Raw genomic sequence first — 22,173 nt, forward strand, 5'->3', positions numbered from 1 at the left:
GTGCCAACACAGCATGGAAACCTCTGTCTCAGTGAGATTTTGAGACCAAGTTTTCAAAACTGAGGAGCTGAAATACTACTGATTAAAGGTAGAATTTTTAATGTCTGTCCAGGTTTAAACAAACTTCAATGTTAAGAATGGCACGCTGTTGTGCTACATAGCATTATATTTAAAATGCTAAGTGCTGAAGAAATAAAGAAGTTTTAAAGGAGATATTTAAAACAAAAATTTTCAATTTACTCCCTACTTATTTATTCTTGAGTATTAAAATGAGATCAGGTACTCTGAAGTCAGATAGAACAAAATTACTGGGGAACTGTGTTGCTAAAAGATTTAAAATTTTCTACCAAAGTTATTTAAAGAAGAAGACACTGCTCCTTAACTATTTATTGCATGGTGGTCAAATCTGTAGTCTCTTCTATGGCTTCCTCAGGACTCATATTTTTATGGAATTAAGTTCTGGTCAAGGTGAAGATCATGTCTCCATTCAAATTAGCAAGGGTTTGCTACCAACTGGAAAGGAGATGAAAAGAGAGGTTACATTTACTCTTTCCTGAATTAATTTCTACGTAATGGGGTTTGGCAGATTGAAGGGAAAAATAAAGCAGTGATGTGATCCATATTTAGTCTGCAAATCTGTACTTTCCCTCCCCTCTTAGGTGTTCTTTTGTTGGATTATATAGTACCTCTCTAATTGTGCTGGTCACTGACTGGTTAAACACTTTCCCTCGTAGGCCTGGCCCTGTGGTGTGTGTAGCCGTGGACAGTGGAATAAACCCATACGCTCAGTGAAAGCAGCCAAAGGTTAGTAGTGCAAAGAAATTATTTCCTTCTAGTAATTTCAAGCAGTTCTACAGCCTCTGCCATAACTCCATGTTTCATAAAGATTGAAATTTTGCATAAAACAGGCTGTGAAAGAAGGGAGTAACCAGCAGCCAAGGCACAAAGGAGCAATTAGACGCAACTCTTTGTCACTTCTGTGTATTTTTGGCAGAATTTCAATAGTATAACAAAAGCAGTAAATAACATAGCTGGCTTCTCAATTGCTATAGCTTTCTGAAGCATTTTTACCCATATTGCTATGAAAGAATCAGATACACAAGATGAAAGATGCTTGAGGGACAGGCCTGTACTTTGAAGGGAAGATTTTGGTCTACAGGCATAGTTTATGTTCAAATTGTGTGAGTTTACTTTGCTTAAAATGAATTTTGGAAAAAAAAATAACAACCCAACTTTTTCCTTTCTGGAAAGAAGTGGAGTCATTTTTGGTATTCAAAGGATTCCATTCCCCTCTCCCTTTTTAATAATTCAAGCCTTTGTACCCAAGGAGTCTTCAAGACCGAACTGTTCCTTATTTTGCACAGGGAGTTAAGGTGACAAGGAAACACAGCAGAATGCATACTCCCCTCTGATGATATACACATTTATATATATTACATATATATGCATACACACAAAAGAAATGTAGTGTGTGTACATATATGTACACTATTTCCAGTCAGTGAGCTAGGGACTGAAAGTCACATTCTGATAAAATTATCGGATATCTGTCCAAGTAGTAAGCAATCTTTTTTTTTAGCCTTTTCCACTATCACAATTGTTTTTTGAATGGGTAGTTTAGAGATCCTACAATTTTTGCTTCAATTACTACTCCTTCTCTGTGCATTGATTGACCCCTTTGTATAAATTTTCCATCTTAAAGTTTTGTCACTCAGCCTTTGGCTTCACACTGTATCTCAAAGATAATTCCACAGTCTACCCTGTTAGCAGGAAGTAATCTGCTTGCAAGCAGGTTTTTAAGATGCCTTCTCTTGTCCACAGCCTAACTAGGTCACAGAGATGTGCTTTGCTCTATCTTTAGAAGTAGGTTTATCCAGCATGGAGTTTCCTGAAAAAGAAACAGGAGTGTCTTCAGTACTCCAACCACCTTCAAGCTCTCCACCCAGCATTTCCAAGAACAGTGTTATAAATAACATCAACATGTCACAGGTGACAGAGGGAAAATATGTCTAGTTTTCCAGTCTAACCTCTGCCTGGTTGGAGGGATGCATGTACACAAACACACACGCACATTCAGATAAGTGCATCCCTCAGGAGGACTACAAGGATGTAATGAAATTATGCAGGAAGAAAATGAGAAGGGTTGAAGCCCAGCTAGAACTTAATCTGGCTACTGCCGTAAAAGACAATAAAAAACATTTCTATAAACACATCAGCAACAAAAGGAGGGCATCTTTTATTGGATGGGGGGAACACAGTCTCAAAGGATGAGGAAAAGGCTGGGGTACTTAATGTCTTCTTTGCCTCTGTCTTTACTAGCAAGATCAGTTGTTCTCTGGGTACACAATACCCTAAGCTGGAAGACAGGAATAGGGAGCAGAATGAAGCCCCCATAATCCAAGGGGAAACAGTTAGTGACCCTGCCACACCATTTAGACACACACAGGTCTATAGGGCCAGGTGGGATCCACCCAGGAGTACTGAGGGAGCCAGTGAAAGTGCTCACCAAACCACTATCTATCATTTATCAGCAGTCCTGGCTGAGTGGGGAGGTCCCAGTTGACTGGAAGCTAACAAATGTGACAATCTACAAGAAGGGCTGGAAGGAGGATCCAGGGAACTACAGGCCTGTCAGTCTGCACTCAGTGCTGGGGAAAGTTATGGAGCAGATCATCCTGGCTGCCATCATGTAGCACATACAGGACAACCAGATGATCAGGCCCAGACACCATGGGTTTATGAAAGGCGGGTGCTGCTTGACTAACCTCATTTCCTTTTATAACAAGGTGACCCCTTAGTGGATGATGGAAAGGCCGTGGATTTTGTTTACCTAGACTTTAGTAAAGCCTTCAATACCATTTCCCAAAGCATTCTCCTGGAGAAACTGGCTGCTCATAGCTTGGATGGGCATACTCTTCACTGGGTAAAAAACTGGCTGGATGGCCAGGCCCAAAGAGGTGTGGTGGATGGAGTTAAATGGAGCTGGCAGCCGGTCACAAGTGGTGTTCCCCAGGGCTCATTATTGTGGCCCAGTTCTGTTTAATATCTTTATCAATGATCTGGATAAGGAACTGGGTGCACCCTCAGTACGTTCGCAGATAACACCAAGTTGGGCAGGAATGTTGATCTGCTTGAGGGTAGGAAGGCTCTGCAGAGGGATCTCAACAGGCAGGATAAATGATCCAAGGCCAATTGCATGAGGTTCAACAAGGCCAAGTGCCGGGTCCTGCACTTGGGTCACAACAACCCCATGCAGCGCTACAGGCTTGGGGAGGAGTGGCCGAAAAACTGCCTGACAGAAAAGGACCCAGGGCTCATGCTGAACATGAGCCAGCAGTGTGCCCAGGTGGCCAAGAAGGCCAACAGCATCCTGGCTTGTATCAGGAATAGTGTGGCCAGCAGGAGCAGGGCAGTGATTGTGCCCCTGTACTCGGCACTGATGAGGTCACACCTCAAACACTGTGTCCAGTTTTGGGCCCCTCACTACAAGAAAGACATTGAGGTGCTGGAGCATGTCCAGAGAAGGGCAACAAAGCTGGTGAAGGGTCTAGAGCAGAAGTCCTATGAGGAACAGCTGAGGGAACTGGGGTTGTTTAGCCTGGCGAAAAGGAGTCTGAGGGGAGACCTTATTGCTCTTTACAGCTACCTGAAAGGAGGTTGTGGTGAGGTGGGTGTCAGTCTCTTCTCCCAGGTACCAAGCAATAAGACAAGAGGAAATGGCCTCAGGTTGCGCCAGGGGAGGTTTAGATTGGATATTAGCAAAAACTTCTCACTGAAAGGGTTATCAACATTGGAACAGGCTGCCCAGGGAAGCGGTTGAGTCACCATCCTTAGAGGTATTTAAAAGATGTGTAGACGTTGTGCTTAGGGACATGATTTAGTGGTGGACTTGGCAGTGTTAAATGGTTGGACTTGATGACCTTAAAGATCTTTTCCAACCTAAATGATTCTATGATTCTAGAGAGCCAAGGCAAAAGGTAGCAGCCTTATTTAAGATGAACCATAATTCATAAGCAATATTTTAAATGAACCCCAAGTTCAGGAGAAGTTCCCTGTATGACCAGCGGAATAGAAAATTTTGCCAGAAGAAAATTGTTAATCTGCTTTGTCACACTATACTGCTAGAAAGGCTTGGAGCATTCCTAAGTGTCAATTGCCTTGGAGACCTGGAGGGTGGCTGACATTAATTCTGTATTTAGTTTTACACTGGAGATTTTGCCCACCTATTTAGAAGCAAAAAACACCCTAGATTAAGTCTATACAACTGAATGTAATTGGGAGAGTCGTCAAAGATCTTTCCTCCCCAAAATCTGCCAGGTAAATATCTCTGGGATTAAAACAAAGAAAATAAATTAATCTCCACCTTCTTATTACAATACAAAGTGAGAGAAGTCAGGAAACATGGTACAAAACCTGATGGTACACAGTGTCCTTAGATCACTTGGCCATTGTTTTCTCTTACAGCAGCACATGTTAATGATACAAAGAATTTTAACATTTTTTGGCTTTGGCTTTTCATGTGACAACCATAATAAATGTGCACATTATTGTTTGTATTGCCATATCCTTTAGATGCACCACCAATTTCTAGAGCCTGTGCATGCACAGCCAAGGGCAGGATTTTGCCTACCAATAGCCTGGCTGAATCAAATTAAGCAGAAACATTGCCATACAGATTCAGCTGCAAAGTAGTGTGTCACAGCAGAGCAAGTTGATATTGCAAAGATGTTGTATGGGTCAAACTTGATTTAAACCACCAATTCTACCACTGGAAGACCAAAGCTTCTTTGTTCTTCACTAACCAATTTAATTCTGCTTTAAAAGGCCTTTGTCTTATGGGCCTAAGACATCCTTAGTTGCATGTAGTTAAAAAAGCCCAACAACCTCCGAAACAATAAAAAGTTAAACTCAGGAGAGAGATTTGGTTTTTTGTTTGTTTTAAGGAATTTGGGCAACACAGAAAAAATCAGAAATGATGAAGAATGAAGAAACAAGTTTTAATGTGGACAGTACCCGAGCATCTCCCTTCTCCCACTGCCTGCAGCCACTGAGCCCTGTTACAAAGCCACACAGAACAACTCCATTTGGTGAAGAATTCAGACCGCACCTCTCACATTTCCGCTATGGCCCTTCTCCTCTTGGAGACATGGAAACATTCCAGGGGTCCTTGGAAGGAGGATCTCGGAAACGCAAGAGCATGCCAACAAAAATGCCACCTTCTATCACCCTTGAGGGTTCCTCATCACCACCAGACAGACCTGAAGATCACAATGACATAGGCTCTTCCAGTCTCCCCTTGGTGTTCCAACAGCCAGCACAACCCAAGTACAGTTCCCAGATGATTGACCTCTGCAACTTTGGTTTTCAGTTCTACAGAACTCTGGAACACTTTGGAGCCAAGCCCATTAAGCAAGAACCAGTGAAGCCTAACACGGCATGGCCCAGTAGCCCAGCATTCATGCAGGCTCCTTACCATTATTATCCTAAAGTCCATACTGGCCTAATGTTTCCTTTTATAGTGCCACCAAACTTTCATTTCAGGAACACCTTTCAAATGAAAAGACCTCCGGAGCCACCCTTCAGGAGGTCTGAAGTAAGAGAAAGTGGTGAAAATAAACAGAAAGTGGAAAGAGTAGATGTCAACCTTCAGATAGATGACAGTTACTACGTTGATGTGGGGGGTGAACAGAAACGCTGGCAATGTCCCATGTGTGAGAAGTCCTATACATCCAAGTACAATTTGGTCACCCATATCTTGGGGCACAGTGGCATTAAGCCACATGCTTGCACCCGATGTGGCAAGCTTTTCAAGCAGCTGAGCCACTTGCACACACATATGTTGACACACCAGGGCACTCGGCCACACAAATGCCAGGTGTGCCACAAGGCTTTCACTCAAACCAGTCACCTTAAGAGACACATGATGCAACACAGTGACATCAAGCCTTACAACTGCAGGATCTGTGGCAGAGGTTTTGCTTATCCTAGTGAGCTGAAAGCACATGAGTCTAAGCACGAGAGTGGCCGAGAGAACATTTGTGTGGAGTGTGGTCTGGACTTCCCAACCCTGGCCCAGCTGAAGAGACACTTGACCACCCACCGTGGCCCTATACAGTACAATTGCACTGAATGTGATAAGACCTTCCAGTACCCAAGTCAGCTGCAAAACCACATGATGAAGCACAAAGACATCCGCCCATACATCTGCACTGAATGTGGCATGGAGTTTGTGCAGCCCCACCATCTCAAACAACACTCCCTAACTCATAAGGTAAGCCAGCACGGGTTGCGCTCTCACCTCGCATTGGAAGGTAGCACAAGGATTACAAGCTACTAAAGATACACGTATGTACCTTCTCAGAAAGAAGGAGATCAGTCTATAAAGCCTCATGCTGGCCTTTTGCCAGCTGGAGAGTTTTATGCAGAGCAAAAGCCCCAGGAGCCCTGGCAATAGTAGAAGCTAGATACCTCTGTCAGTCTTACGAAAGTACACACAAAACCCGCTTTGTTATAAACAGAATTTCAACTAAATCACCTGTATTACTTCCCAAAACTGTATTAATATCTCTCTGTTTCTGGGTTCAGAATGACCTCCTGTAACATAACATAATTTTGTAGAACTGTATAACCCCTACCAAATTTTAACATAAATTTTCTACTGAAAACCAGTTCTTGTGCTTTGCTCCCTTAATTGGCAAGTAGGTGGATTTGCAGTAGACAGTATGTATGCAGCAAAAGAAAGAATATTATTACTCATCAGATTATGAAGAGTCATTATAATGAGACATTTAGGGAAAAAGACAACGTAAGAAAAATTCCCCTTTGTGCATGCTATCCAGACTGCCAGTTAATAAAAGTGGACAAGCAGGACCATAATCCCAGCCAATCCATATCAAGTGGTAGTCTTGCCACAGCTGACAGCAAGGACAGCAGAGTCAGTTTAGGCTAGGAGCTGGCTTTGGAACACATCCAGAAGGATGGCTTTCAAAAATAGGAAAAATGTAACAGTTCTGTTCAAGAATGTCCGAAACTGGCTTATCTACCTTTCCAAAAATGTTGTTAAGATAAGTCAAACCCCCAAACATTTAATAAAAATTTGTTTTCAGCTTTGCATATTTTTCCTTTAACACTTGAATTTTGGCTTTTATATGAAAACAATTAAAAATACAGAAAGCTACAGCATTTCAGTCTTATAGACATATTTTCTTCTGAAAACCAACAACCTCTACTTCCACATTTGCTTTTTCTTCCCTACGACATGTTTATAATTTCTGCTCTTTTTGGAGATTCCCTGGTCTTTGGATTTACCATGCAAAATTCTACTAATTTAAGACTTGGTAGTTTTTTGTCACAGGAAATGCAATGCCCCTGAGCCTTTAGAGAGCTTCTGCTTCTTTGTCCACAGCTGCAGGTGGATTCAGCTGTGAAATTAACAGGTCTTAACTGCCCAGATGCAGCCTCACATCAGAGGGGCAGACACTTAAAGCCACTGTTGATCTTCACAGTTTTAGCTTTGCAATTAACTGTGAAAATCACTGACTGGCATGAAAGCAAGAGATTGTTTCAAGTCTTCCTTGTAATGGGGGCCTGCAGGAGGAGTAATTGCTCTTGGCACTTCACTAGTAAATCCCCATTACTTTCAGCAAGTTATACTCAAACTCTTAAAGTGTTTAGTGGTAAATTAATTGATTTCCATAGCATCTAAATGACTTTTTCAAGAGCTGGCAGTTAGACTGCTTGGGTGTGAGCAAGCATATTGCATTATGCATTAGTAAATTGACTGAGTGGAATAAAAGGTGCTAGAAATGTTCTGTAACCAGATAAAATGAGATCACTCCATTAGGGTTAGCACAAGTCACATTAAGAGTGAACAGTTTTTTCTCTAGATTGAATGTAACAGGTATACCTGTATTTAGTGACATTTCTTGACTACTTCTTGGTTACTTCAGATTATTTTCTATAGCTTTCTTTAAAACAGGGCTATGCCTTTTTCAGAAGCCAATGACAATTATCAAAGGCAACAACTACTTTACTCTCTTAACTGGTTAGGTTTTATCCTTGGTCAATAAGTGTACACATTTGACCAACACTTCACCTAAGCAGCAGAGTAAGACAGAGGAGCTCTGCTGCTGACTATGTCTCATCGATTTGTAAACTTACTGATGGAAACAAAAATCATTACTTCGTTAAGCTTACATTTTGTTTTCCTTCTCTGCTTCTCAGATTCTTGTAAGGAAAAAAATACATAAGCATCTATTACTTAAGCAAATAATATTAAAATAATATTTTAATATTAAATAATACTAAAATTGAAACAATTTATTACCTGCTTTGTTAATGCAGAATGAATAATGCGTAGATTGCTGTACTGAAGATGGAATGATCTAGAAAATTTTCCATCTACATAATTTTCTTATTTTTTCCTTTTCTTACAGGGTGTGAAAGAGCACAAATGTGGAATCTGTGGCCGGGAATTTACTCTGCTGGCCAACATGAAGCGACATGTCCTGATCCACACCAATATCAGAGCCTATCAGTGCCATTTGTGCTTCAAGAGCTTTGTGCAAAAACAGACTCTCAAGGCCCACATGATTGTTCACTCTGATGTCAAACCCTTTAAATGCAAGGTAAGTGCATTCGGCGGCAGAGGCATTAACCCAACGGATATTTCTGTGATATTGTCGTCTTGTGGCATGGTAGAAATAGAAGAACAAGACTTGCTAACACATGCTGCAGTTGCATTTAAATTAACGTAAACCAGCATGGTTTTCTTTCTTTATCCGGGTTATGCTTACGTAGCACAAAATTGTGGAGGTAAATATCTGTGGTTTACTCCCTTACCTTTCAATATCAGTAACTTCTATCCTCAAATATATTTTTTCTGCTTCATGAGCATTTAAATGCCACAGTGGTTTGAGGATAATAAACATACCTGATATTTGGTTAGTACAGCCATCCAAACAGAAGTCTAAGTGCTAATAGCTTGAAACACTGACTCAAAACATAGATCAAGTCCTGCACCCCACAGAGGACTATGGAAAAGCAGTAGCCATGACTTCTCACAGTGATGCTATGCAACAGTTCAGGGAAGGACTCAACAGAAGCCACCTCAAAATACCACCGCAGAAGGGATTTGAATGGGCCAGGTGTAATTACCAGGCTGAAATTACCAGGTGTAATTAGCAGGGTGGGACATCAGTATCCTAACAAAACAGCCTCTGAGACCATCTGGCCTTTTTAGGATCCTGTGCGAATTCCAGTTTGCTCCCTCCCTCCAGCACATTGGAGGCTGACATTCCCTTTTCATCCTCTCTTCTTCTCCTTCCCCATAAACCTTTGAGGCTTTGACTTTTTTGACCGTGCTCATCTCTAATATCTTCCTTATGAATTATTCATGTTTATATTCTTACTCTGTATTGAACACTATATCTGTTCCTATTGCTGCCTATCTGGTTCATTACTGTAGTCATACCTTGTGAAGTCAAAGGTTGTATGTTTTATTCCCACTTAGATCTGCTCTAAGAGGGCTATAAATACAGAGTGGAGAATATTACCCTGTTTATGCCTAAGTAACAGAAGATTGATCTGGAAGCAATTTCTAGAACTTTTTCATCCAGCATCTTTATGGAATTAAATATTTTCTTAAAAGGCATGTTTTATCAAGAAGCAGAGCTGGATGAAAAATTTTAAATGGAATTATTTTCTCTTGAAAAATGTAGAACTTCAAAATGTCATAGGAAAATATGGCATTCAGTGATAATTTTAACAGGAAAATGTCAAAGTTAAAATTTTTGACTTCCTCATTTTGCTCTGATAACTTTGAAGCATTTCACTTTCAAACAATAACAGTAGTCTTTCAACTTTAGCAGTTTGTTTCATTTTAATTTATGTCCTATTAAAATGCTATTTTGTATACTAGGAATTTTGTTATTCTATATTGGTAAAATAATTTCTGTTACTGAAATGCTTGAGTAGTTCCATGTCAAATCTGCTGGTGACTTTCATTCATTGAGAACACCTGCAAACCCATCATTTTGTTCCCATTTGGTCAAAGTCCTCCTCTGACCCTTCAAATTTCAGAAAAGGAACTCAATTTTTTGATCAGCTGTTCTGGATGCAGTATCTGGACCCATGCCATTTTCTAGGTATGTTCAGATTAGCTGAAAGTTTATTTTCAGGTTAGGGTTTGATGATGACAGACTATTAAAACTCAGAGATGGCAATAGTTTGAATCAGGAACTGGAGTACCACCAGCATGTTTTCCAGCTAGTAACAAAAGCTCTACAGGAACACCTGTTTTTCTTATTCTTTTACTTCTCTGTCCCCACCCAATGTTCCTAGGAGGAAAGAAACAAGTAAGGTCAGTGAGCCAGTTTCTCCTATGGCTGTAGGTGTAGGAATCAACATCACTGCCCCTGGATTGAGAGTAGATTGTAACAGTAAGCAAAGGGAGAATCAGGAATTGCACTTTGATGTCAGGAACATCCCTTGCCTCTCTGGCAGAGCCCATGAAAGGCTCGAGCAAGTAGTACTGGCTGGTATTCAGAGGGTTAAGGCAATGACCAGATAGCAGCCTTTTGGCACCAAGCTCCTCCTCAGCAGAAGGAAGGATATAGCTGTATGAACAGCCTGCTTAACAATGGCTCACATGTCCCCGGGGAACCGCCTGCAAATAGATTTCATCTTGCTTTCTCTTGTACTTTTCAAAGCTTCCTGTTTTCTCACGGTCCTTTTGGACAGTTTACAGTCTTTCTCCCTCTCCCTCTCTCTTTGAGGAAAGTAACACCCTTCTTATGAAGAAAAAAAAAAAAGAAGAAGAATAATGCAAGGGAAAGAGAGCACAGCAGTAGCCTTTCTACTTCACCACATGCAATGGTTTTCTTTACCTTTTTCTCACAGCAAAAGAAAACATGAGGCTTTCCTATGTGTGTAATCACAGCTAAGCACAGACTATCTGAAGTGAGGGAGTAGCAAATAGTTGTCCCTTCTGTTTCCTCATCCAGCTGTAGCCTGGATCTGTTTGGTTTTTCCTCTGAAGAGTGAAACTCTGTAGTGTTTTAAGGCCTGAGTCCATGCTGCCTTGTTTATTTCTGTTTAAAAAGAAAAACCACTGAGAAGTTCTGAAGGAGTTGCACCAAGTGGTGCAATAGTGCTAATTCAGATTTCTAGAGGAAGCTTCTATGAAATTTACTGTTGCTTTTAGTGCTGAAGTCAGCAATGGTTCAGACCTCCAATAACAAATTCAGTGAAGTTTTCTCCAGCCCAGCCAAATACGCTTTGCAGCAGATGTTTTGAACTTCACTTTCTTCCCATCTGAAATCATGAGTTTAGGTTAGGAATGAAAACCAAAGAAAATGTGAAAGGTAAGTACTTTGGGAAGAAACAAAACAAACTGACAAATCTAGAAGGGTGATACTTCATGTGGTAGCTTAGGAAGATAAAATCTAGTGTTGAACTAATTCGGCTTTTTTAGCAAACTGCACTGAGGTCCATTTCATCAGTCAGTGCTACAAAGTGTGTTCAGCAGATTTGCAGCTGAGGTCTTTCTCTTCAGGACTTGAATTTTATTTTGTGTAAAGTAGACTGCCCAACAAAAGGTCCACAAGTAAACCATATTGTTCCTGCTACTCCAAGATCTCTTGCATGAGCTTGACGTTTCTCTAACTGCTAAGGCACTCTGCAGTGAATTCTGCTGGAGCTCCCTCCCATGCAACAGGCTCAGGGTCATCTTTCATACTCTGCTCATCAGTGCTCACACACCTGCGCTGTCACAGAGAAAAAAAATCTTGTACACCTTCCTAGTTCGGTTTGCAGACCCAAGCTGTTCTTTAAGCACTAGCTGTGAACCCCAGCTAGCTCTGAGTTGCTGTCTCCCAGCACATGAGCCCCAAACCTGCTCCCTTCACCCTCTGAATCATAGACATTCATCTGAAAGTCATCTTGTGCCTTTTGCTTTTTGAAAAGGGTAGGTTACCAAGAGACCATGTCACACAGAGCCATCATTCTGAAAAACAATTTTCATATTTGCATTTCTTTCATTCTCCTGCTGCACCTCTCCACTCTAGTACCATTTCCTGATGTTCCCAGAGTACATTTCAGGACAAGAACACATTACAGGTGCCTAAGACTGTGCATGATTTTGGGAAATGGAAAATCTACCCCCTTTATTCAGATACACAAAACTTTTATGCTGTAAGGACCTGTCCTTTACAAAGTCCTCCGTTTTTTTCATTATGGGGAAAGAGAAATAAATGTTGCCTTGACAGAAACACAATAAATGCTTCTACTAGACCCATCTTAATACTCAATAACTTTTAAGGATATAGATCTGCATGAAGTACTCTAGCCAGTCACCTGTTCAATCTGATTTTCCTTGATTACCAGTTTAGGTACAGAAGTAAAGACGTAGCTATCAGAAAGCAAAAGCTGGTGAGAACACAGGTCAGCCACAACACAAGCAGATAACCAGAAGTGTGCTGCTAAGATGTATTAGAGAGCTATTATTACTGGCATTCTTGTAGCTAAGAAATATTGACATGTAATTGGTCATTCCAGCAGCTGTGAAGATATAATCAGCTGCTGTTCTTTCTTGCAAATTTTCTGTGCTCATCAGTGCTTCTTCTCCTCTTTGCTTCCTCCCAGCGCTTTCAGAGTGGTTTTTTTTGGTGTGTTCGTTTCCCTGAGTATGTCATCCAGCATATTAGCTTTCTTTGAAAGCAAAGTAGAGGCACTCCTCTTTCCTAACGGATGGCCAGCACTTGGAATCAGATATCTTACTTTTACAAATTAATAACTCATTTTCAGTGTCTATTCCTTTTTCTTTTTTTTTTTTTTTTTTTCTTTCTCCCCACTGTCTTGGCAAACAGTTTGCTGATTATTTGTTAGAATGTTCATTTTAGCAAAATCACAGAGAACAAATCATGGAAAAGAACTCAGGCAGCTGAAGCAAATATTTTTTTTTAAAGCAAGGGAAAATTTCCAGATTCTTTTTCCAGCATTGTCACAGCTGTAGTTGTTATTTAAAAAGAACATCCCTGCAAATTTCTATATTAATGAACCGCTTCCATTTTCCCTCAAGAGATGGTTTAAAAGGCAAAGGGTACAGTACTATTTCACCAAGGATCATTCCACTACCTCCATTTCATCGAGATATTCCAGGTGATGGCTTTGTAAATTTGAATCAAAAAGTAGCAGACTTTCTGTACTACCAAAATTAATTCATTCAGAAGTCAGATTAGACCAAAAATTTGGTGGAATCTGAGTAATTGCTTTTTAGTAATTTTCTCCTAGATGAGTACACTGCTTGATGGAAGTTTCAGTTACTCAGTAACGGTGATTCTGGCTCATGCACTATTAAAGATCCTAAAAAAGAGAAATAAAACCTGATGGTAAAAGTATTTGTTTAAAACCATTCCAAAAAATGGAGCTGAAGTAGAAAGCAAACACAGAAGTTTGCAGAGGATGGAAATAGCCTCTTGAATGTGACTAAAATTTTAAATCCTGATAAGGAAAGACCAGAAGACAAGTAAGACTAGAAACTTGTAATAGTGATGTCAAACTCTCATGTCTTGAGAATACATTTGATTTATAAGGGACCAGACTACAAAAGGACCCATCTAGATAAACAACTATGGGAAAAAAAAAGCCCTTATTGTTTCATCAAAGGGAAACTTGCACGATCAATAGCTTGAGCTGGCAGGAACATGCTTCAGGGAAAGCTGAGTCACTCTTGCAGCCCCATGACTGTTTAAATTCCAGCTTACTCACCAGAGACACCAAAACACAGAAGTTGGTAAACAGAAGATAAGAGGATCAGAGAAAAATGGGGCAACAAGAAACAAAGGAAAAAAAGGAATTGCTTTTTCTAGCTTTAAGCAAAATGTGTGGCCATTTCGTTTCCACTTAAGGAGAAGCAGTATTCTGCTTGACGGTTTCACAGAAACCTTTCATTGGTTTTATTTTGTATCTCCATCTCTGCCTGGCATTGTTCTTGAGTAAAGGCTAGATTTATAAATTACAACAGAAATGGTTCACCAGGGCATAAAGTTATACCTTGATTTTCATTCAAATTAAGAGCCTTCCAGGTTACGCACTTAAGTCTCTCTCCTCCTAATAACAACATTCCTTGCTTCTGGGCAATCCTTGACTGTGTGTCCCAGTCACCAAATTTAAAAAATGGCAGCAGTGCAGAAGGCACTAGATAGATCAGACTCAACCACATATCCTTGTCTCTAGGATTTTTGCCTGTATCTTTGAAAAACGAATTGTAGCCAGAAGATGCCAGGGTTCAAGTCGAGAAGAGTAGGTCCTATTTCCTTTTAATATGTTCTCCTTGGAAGTACACCTTCAAACTAATAATTTTCATTTTTACTGTTTTTACAGCTGTGTGGAAAGGAATTTAACAGAATGCACAATTTAATGGGACACATGCATTTGCACTCGGACAGTAAGCCTTTCAAGTGCCTCTACTGTCCCAGCAAATTCACCTTGAAGGGCAACCTAACCAGGCACATGAAAGTCAAACATGGGGTCATGGAAAGAGGATTTCATTCTCAAGGTAATACTTTCAGCAAGGTTATTCTCTGAAAGAATTGAAGATGCGTATCGGTAAACCCAAATGGCTTTATACCACAGACCCATGATCTTGGACAATAGATCCAATGCTATTGGAAGATATTGAATCCCATAAGCCTGGGAAGTTGTAATTAACTATCTATATTGCTCCAGTGCTACAGATCAGAGATCTCCGAGGTAGTGAGCCTTGTCTCAGAGACCTTTCAGAGTAGATACATGATGACACAGAGGAACAGAGATGGAGAGGGGGACAACATGGAGGAGATGGAGGAGTAGATGGAGACAAAATGAGACTGTGTTTATGAGCAGAAAGGAAATTATTTTAGTGCACTGAGTTCATGTCATCAGGTGTTAGGGAGAATACGGTCAGTAGTGTGAATAGAGGTTTTAGCAAGCAATACCAAATGTTCTTGTACTTAAGCCCAGGGCTCCGCATCCATCAGTGTGAGAAGGTACCGTATTCACAGCACCACAGAGCTTCTCCCAGCATATGGGTACCCCAAGACACAAATGGGAGCAAGCTGGTGGAGACTCAGCCTTAATGAGGCTGAGGCTTATGTAGGTGGCCAGGGGAGTGAATGGATGATGTGATCTTCCTGATGGAAAGTGTAGTTCCATTATTTTTTTTCATAAAAGTTACAGTTTCAAGGAGCTTGGTTCCCAGAGGCTGACAGACCACAGCCTAGCAGCCATGGACAAGAAGACATTTTTTCCCAGACACATCTGGTCAGGACTTTATAGTTTTTCTCTCATGTTTGAGGTACCTCGTAAGTCCAATTCATTCAAAGCTGACAGAAGCAAAAAATCTAGAAGATTTCATGGGTCTTGCTCACTGGTTATTGAATTCCAGTCTGAAAGGGGAATGGAAGCCTAAATGACTCTATGTCCAGGACCTTTGGTTATTCTGTACCATATTGACATAGGTGACTTTATGCAAAGGACGTAGGCTTAAGACTCAGTTTACAGAGAAGCATATGAACAGGAGGAGACTCTCCTCCCCCATCTCAATGTATATGGATTTTTTACTACCCACGGTATCCTGCAAAGCATTTCCTATCTCTCACCTACCACATAGACTTCCTAAAGTCAGCTTCATGTGTGCACACAGGCGAATGCTGTCTAAAGAAGTGGGGGAACTAGGGAGGATTGTTTTGAGAGTTCGAGTATCCAAGATATTTTGTCTGTTAAGACTTTCTGAATAAATAATTCTTTCATGGGAAAGATGTCTTATTGTTCCTCAAATTCAAGCTTTAGGGCAGCCTAGCGCATATGTAAAACACATAGGCTAATGATATTTGGCATAAAATTTATGAAGTTCCTAACAGGTAATAAAATAAATGGCTTTTTTTTTTTCCAGTAAATCTCCCACAGCACCATACTAGTTACACAATTACTTTTAATTGAAGACAGCTTAAGAGCTTTTCGGTGTACAGAGATTCTTCAGCCCTTGAGGCTTATCAGACACAAGGCAATTTGTAAGGGCTGCCACCTGCTCATGAACCATTTTAACAAATACAACTTGTTGCACAGTAGCAGCTGTAGAGGATGCATAAATCCTGAGGAAACTGGATTCAATTACTGAGGGGAAAAACCCAAACCAACCTAACCAAACCAAAGCAAATAAAATAGTAACTTTTGCAGATATTTGTTATTGGGTGAAATCCTCACCCCAGTACTGTCACTATTCTTTTAATTAGGATGGACTATGCCCACTGTGTCTGAATCTTCTTCGGTGCATCCCAATGCTCAGAGCATATTTGAGTTCACAGATGCCTCCTGGGTAATGTGGATTTCCAGCAAGAGAGGAGATGCTCTGACAAATACTAAGACAAGCCAGATCCAGGACTACACTCAGACTTATGCCGCACCTCTCAGAATCTTCATCTGTTTATAATGATTTCATCAAGCTGAAGCACTATCTAGTACATAGAGTTTTTCTGTGGCATGAGTGGCTTCTCAGTGGATGAAAGAGGCAAAACTAAAGAAAGCGGAGGTTGTAGGCTGCTGAGGCTTGACTGTCTTTTCATTTTTAAAGTAGTAACTTTGAACCAGATTGTCCATAAATGAAACACTTTAACATGTTTTTAATCTCTTCCACTCTGGAAAAAAAAATGTACAAAACCTGGAACTTTGATTATGGCTTGTGATGCTTTATATCAAAGTTTTCATTAAAAACAAAAAAATATGGGAAGGAGCAAGTGAGTAGGTTCACTGGCAAAATAGTTTTCAAGATACCAGGCCACTTCACTTTTATTCCTAGCTCCCTCATCAACTGTCTGGCATGTACAGCATGTGCCCTCACCTGTCTGGGAAGTCTATACAATATTACTTTTAACAGCATCTTGAAGTAGATGCCATGAGGGGTAAACAGTAAAGTACTTGGAGATAGCTGGGTGGAAGGCAAAGGTGAAGTACGAAATAGAAGGCTGCTTCATGTTTTGTTTTTTAACCCTGTTTTTTAACTATATTAAAAAAAATGTTTTTTAACATAATAAAATTTCCTATATATAAATTTTTCCTTTTCTCCTCCCCTCAAACCACTATAAGGTTTTGGAAGAGGAAGAATTGCCCTGTCCCAGGCAAATGTCTTGAGAAGCTTGGAACAGGAAGAGCCCTTTGATCTTTCCCAGAAAAGCCAAGGGAAAAGAATCTCATTTCATTCAGATGGTGAGAGTGCCAAGGGAAGTTCATGCCAGGAAGAAGAGGAAGACAACTGCTATGAGGCAGAGCAGTACAGCCCTGCCATGTACCACCACGACGACAACAAGCTGTACATGGCTCAAGATTTGTCTGGCAAACCTGAGTGCATGGTGAGGGACTTCAGAGAGTCCTACTGCAATGAGAAGGAAGAAGTGCTAACGGAGGGAGGACTGGAGAAGAGAACAGGAAATTCAGACAAACAGGAGAGCCAAGGAGAGAGAGAACCTGCAAACAACAAACACCTCAGCTTCAGATCCTTTGAAAAGGCCAGACTTGGCCACTCTCTCTCTGATTACTTGTATTTCAAGCACAGGAATAAGAGTTTGAAAGAATTGCTGGAAAGAAAAATGGAAAAGCAAACAATGTTTATAGGCATTTAAAGTGGACATTTTAAAACAGCTGGAAATAGGAACCAGATAGCTTTTAACATGAACTGTAATTTACGAAAACCTGCAAGGTTTTAGTAGTCTTTAGAAATAAATAAGCCAAATTAATAAAAATAATTTAAGGTAAAACACGTACATTAAAAGAATAAAACAGTCCAAGGTCACCAAGAATTGCAATAGATATTGAACAATAACTTTTTTATACTTATTCATTTAAAGTGTAAGCAGACAGTGGGGTGGGTACAGAAGTTTATTTTCCTTTATCTGGGGTGGTAAGGACTTACACACAATTTTCTAGTTATCAAAAAGCAACATGTTTTAGCATTTGAGTTATTATCTGACTAAATATATATGAACACTTCTAACCATACAACTCAAAAGAAATCTGAAAATACTAAGTATCTCACAGTATAAGCAAGAGTATTATCAAACATGGTGTGCATGAAAGTGCTGTCACTCTCAGAACTAACACAGTCTGAATACTTTCATTTACTGAAGTGACTGTTAGTTCAACAACTTACAATGAGAAATGGGAAACAAATTCAGAAGAAATGTTAATGTCTTGTGAGATAGTGAAGGGCAGCTCTGTAAGGCTTTGAAAGGACCAGAATTTATTATGGTCACAGAAGCTTTTCCTCTGGCACAAGGAATGTTAGTTCTTTGCTATGTTTCAGTCAGTATGGGAGTATTCAGCAATTCTTCAAGTGAAATAGCGTGGACTGTGTTGATATTTTGTTCTACTGTCTGCTCAGACCAATATGTCTAATCAGCAGCAGCATTGTGTAGCAAGTCTTCCTGTAATTGAACATAAAGCAATATGAGTAATTTCATTGAGAAAATGATGCAATTTTGCTGTTTATCTCTTCAGTTTATCTTGGCTAGCAAGGATGATTTTGAAATACACAGGTCTGATCAGATTTTATTTTAGAAGGTATGCCAAAAAAAAGCCCTTACAGGGCAAGCAATACCTCACAGAGGAAAACTGTTTTTGGATTGTCTCTTATTGGATTCAGAAATTTTCTCTTATCAACATGGCTTAACAGGTAAGCTCCCAGCCTTTCAGAATAATTCTGCTCATGCTGTTTTTAGAGTTATTCCCAGCTTTTCATCCTTTGATTCCCATAAAATTATATGTACATAAAAAAGAAAGATGCTAAAAGCACATTCCATTAACTTCATGAATAGTTTCTCCAGCACTTTGATGCCTGCATCTTCAAGATAGGTGACAAACAGCCCCACACCATCCTATTGCTTATAAGGAAACAAAGATTTAATAAATCATTTAATTAGTCCTATGTCATTCTCACATCCCAGCTCAAAATGTTAAAATCCATATACATGGTACATCTTTTCCAAATCTTACTACCTTCTTCACTTACCTGCCAAGTTCTTGATTTGAAATACCTTGCTATCATGCTCAATATATAGCAAGCTATAATTATAGTCATATACTTATGGCTTGCTAAGGCTAGAGTCATGTAGCTGCAGTTCTCTGCCATTACGAGAAACCACTCACCTTACAGAACTAATGATTCTCACACCTACCAGTTAATCAGTGTTCACAGGGCAGCAGCCTTTATTCATCATTAAAACTGCATTTGTGTAGTCTGAGGTTGCAGAAAATGGTTTCATTTTTCAGGGGTCAAACATGGCAAGACAAAGGCTCTGAATGAAGAGCAGAAAAAGCTGTTGATGAAACAGCTTTTATCAAGTGGGTGACTCTTCTAAATGTAATTAACTCTACAGCTGATGTACATACTTTTTTAAAATAAAAAGGGTATACCAAATTGAAGTGGAAGGTAGTTCAATTTAGGCCTAGAATTAATGATGTCTTTCAAAATTAGGTGTATTTCAGAAGTATATAGCTTTCACAGTGCTGAAATGTTTATAACATATATATTTAAATTCCTTATTTCCACTGCAAGCTATCCTCTTGAAAAAGGAGCCATCTTTCTTTCAAGAAAGGTGCTGTGGTCAAGAAGAAGAATCAGAAAGTTTTCAGAGTAATGTGTGTAACTGCATTCTTTCTTAGACTAGAAGGGAAATGATCAGGTAGAAATTCAGCATGGTCTAGGAGATTGTCTCTTAGAAATGGGAACAAGTCCTTCAATTACCTTCTTGCCAATATCTTGTCTCTTGCAGACAAAAGCACCTATCTGAGAATGTATACAGCCAAGAGCCGGGAGCCACTGACTGTTAGAAATGTCTCTCTCGAGGTGGTGTAGTTTCCAGTTCTGCATGGTTCAAAATCAGTTTACTCCACCTTTGCAGCTCTATTAGTTCCTATGATAAGAGGAATAAGGAAGGAATTAGGAACCTGGTTGCAATTTCTAGATTGGTGATCATGCAATTGAGTTGAACTTTGCAAGTCTGTTCAGTTCTGTGGTAGGTAAAGCAGAAAGGCATGCAGCCCTTCCACTGCAACACTTCCCTGCTGTCTATGCACTGGAGAGTGTTATGGGATAGCTAGACAATCCTTATCAAGAAAGAGGCAAATTATTACATATCCACAGCACTCCAGGCAAATGGAGCAAAGGTGACATTTTCAGCAGAGCTCAGCTCCCAGCAGATAACATCACAACCACAGTTATGCCTGCTGGCAGTATGCTGTCCAGAGTTCCCTTACAGACCTCATAAAAGAAAGTGCCAGACATGTCCTTAGAAAAGGAAATCACTGCAAACAGTTCTACATTGTCTGAATGGTTAACCCGAACACTTTCTACTACACCATCACTGCAACCAATTTACCCACTTCCACAATCCCGCTTCTCACTGGAGCAAAGGCAACTGCCAGCCACAAACAGCCAGGTGGAAAGGAGTAGAGGTCCCCAGAATGGCAATGCTATTTGGGAATAATTAATAATCTGAATCCCTTTTTTTGCATTCTTCCTAGAAAGCGGAGGGTATTCCATTATAATGAGGTCTTGAGACTGTGCCCAGTCACATAGTCACACCAAGCTAATTCACAGACACACAAGGCTAATTCTTGTTAGAACAGCAAAGAGCTAATCTAAACCTATAAGCCATCAGTAAGAGGAATTACAAACAAAACTATTATTGAGATGAAGAGACAGTGCCAAGTGACCCAAGCAAAGAGATTGGGAGATGATAGTCCTCCCTACTGCAGAACATAATGCAGCTGGCTCTAAGACACTTGTTACAAAGAGGTCCCAAGGGACAAATTAAAAGTGAAATAACAGCCTTCATTGTGAAGCACCTTGCTTTTCAAACATAAGTTATTTTCATGCTATTTACATTGGCACTGTTTTGGGAACAGACAGTAACAGGCTTTGCTTTTTAATAGCTTTGAAAATGCTTTATAGATATTTGCTCACATAATGAAGTTATTTCCCATTTCTAATTTTTGAGGGATTAGCTTCCCTGTTTTGCTTTGAATAGAGGCTCAGAACTCCTGTAGAGACATTTACTGTGTCTCAGACCTTGGGGGATATATTTTCTTTTTTCCCTCCTTCCTAATCTAATCCTATCTACCTTCTTGCTGTGTTGTGGGAAAAAAAGTATTTATCTGACTCTTCCTTGCTATTTGGGTTTTCAGCTTGTGGTAACACATGAAATTAAAGCCCAGTCTCCACCAGCTCTATACTAAATCACATCCATACCATTTCCCTGCGTTATTGTACGAAGCTTAACTTCATCCTCTTGGAGAGCACCAGAGCAAATAAGAGTGGCTACAAACTCATACAATTGAGATGCTTTCCAAACTCATACAAACAGAGATGCTTCAAGAAGCCATGCTGAGGAAAGGTAAATTGGCCACTCTTCATAATAGAAGTTTATCTGGGGCTCTGTTCTATAAAACAAGTTACTGGAAACACCAGGTAATGCTATTGCACTCACCTTTTTACAACTCTGTATTGGTCTACTAGCTGTTCTCCAACTTCTCTCTTCCTATGGTGCTGCTGGACTCTGTTGTTACGAGTGTACAGTTAAGAAGTAATATAAGTACTATATTTATTATTCAATAAGTTTTTAATAAGTATTAACAGTTTTGAAAATAACTCATGTCTGCTTAGCTGAACAAGATGTAACAAGCTAACATTTTGTACTCCTATCAGATTTTGCAAATAATGTGGTGTATATTTTTTCACATAGAATGCTGGGTTACTATTAAAAGTCCCAACTCAAAAAAAATGACCAGTTATGTGAATATTTAGTTTCTGGCTTTCTATCTCAATAGTAAAAGCATGTATGATGTATTAATTTAAGCAAATAAATATGTACTGGAGAAGCTGCTGTACTTTGTATTGAAATGGATCTGGAGTTCTTGGCAGTCTAGTTATTTTGTATAGTAAATGCATGGGAGTGGTCTGACAAAGTCATACTTCACTCAGCACCAGTGAAGAGTAGCCCTTGTAAAGGCAATTCTGAATAAGTGATGGAGGACTAGTTAGAAGATAAGGGCAGGAGAGCTGCCAGGTCTTCTGAGGTATAGAGATCACTTTATTATTACAGACTGCAGGGAGGACATAAAGAATGCTCTGGAATGATTATG

The 22,173-nt window shown here is 39.9% G+C and overlaps 1 protein-coding gene across 2 annotated transcripts in view; it reads left to right on the top strand.

Moving 5' to 3' along the window:
• ZNF366 (zinc finger protein 366) overlaps window positions 1–21,914 on the top strand; it is a 37,786-nt gene extending 15,872 nt beyond the window's left edge. For both annotated transcript variants that reach the window (XM_064438353.1, XM_064438354.1), the window contains exons 2-6: window positions 735–804; window positions 4,944–6,271; window positions 8,436–8,627; window positions 14,383–14,557; window positions 17,122–21,914. In XM_064438353.1, the coding sequence (XP_064294423.1) occupies window positions 4,973–6,271; window positions 8,436–8,627; window positions 14,383–14,557; window positions 17,122–17,654 (2,199 nt within the window). In that variant the 5' untranslated portion in view covers window positions 735–804; window positions 4,944–4,972 and the 3' untranslated portion in view covers window positions 17,655–21,914. The remainder of the gene's footprint in view (window positions 1–734; window positions 805–4,943; window positions 6,272–8,435; window positions 8,628–14,382; window positions 14,558–17,121) is intronic.
• Window positions 21,915–22,173: the final 259 nt, after the last annotated feature.

The sequence above is a fragment of the Phalacrocorax carbo genome, chromosome Z (assembly GCF_963921805.1).
Source record: "Phalacrocorax carbo chromosome Z, bPhaCar2.1, whole genome shotgun sequence".
NCBI lineage: Eukaryota > Metazoa > Chordata > Aves > Suliformes > Phalacrocoracidae > Phalacrocorax > Phalacrocorax carbo.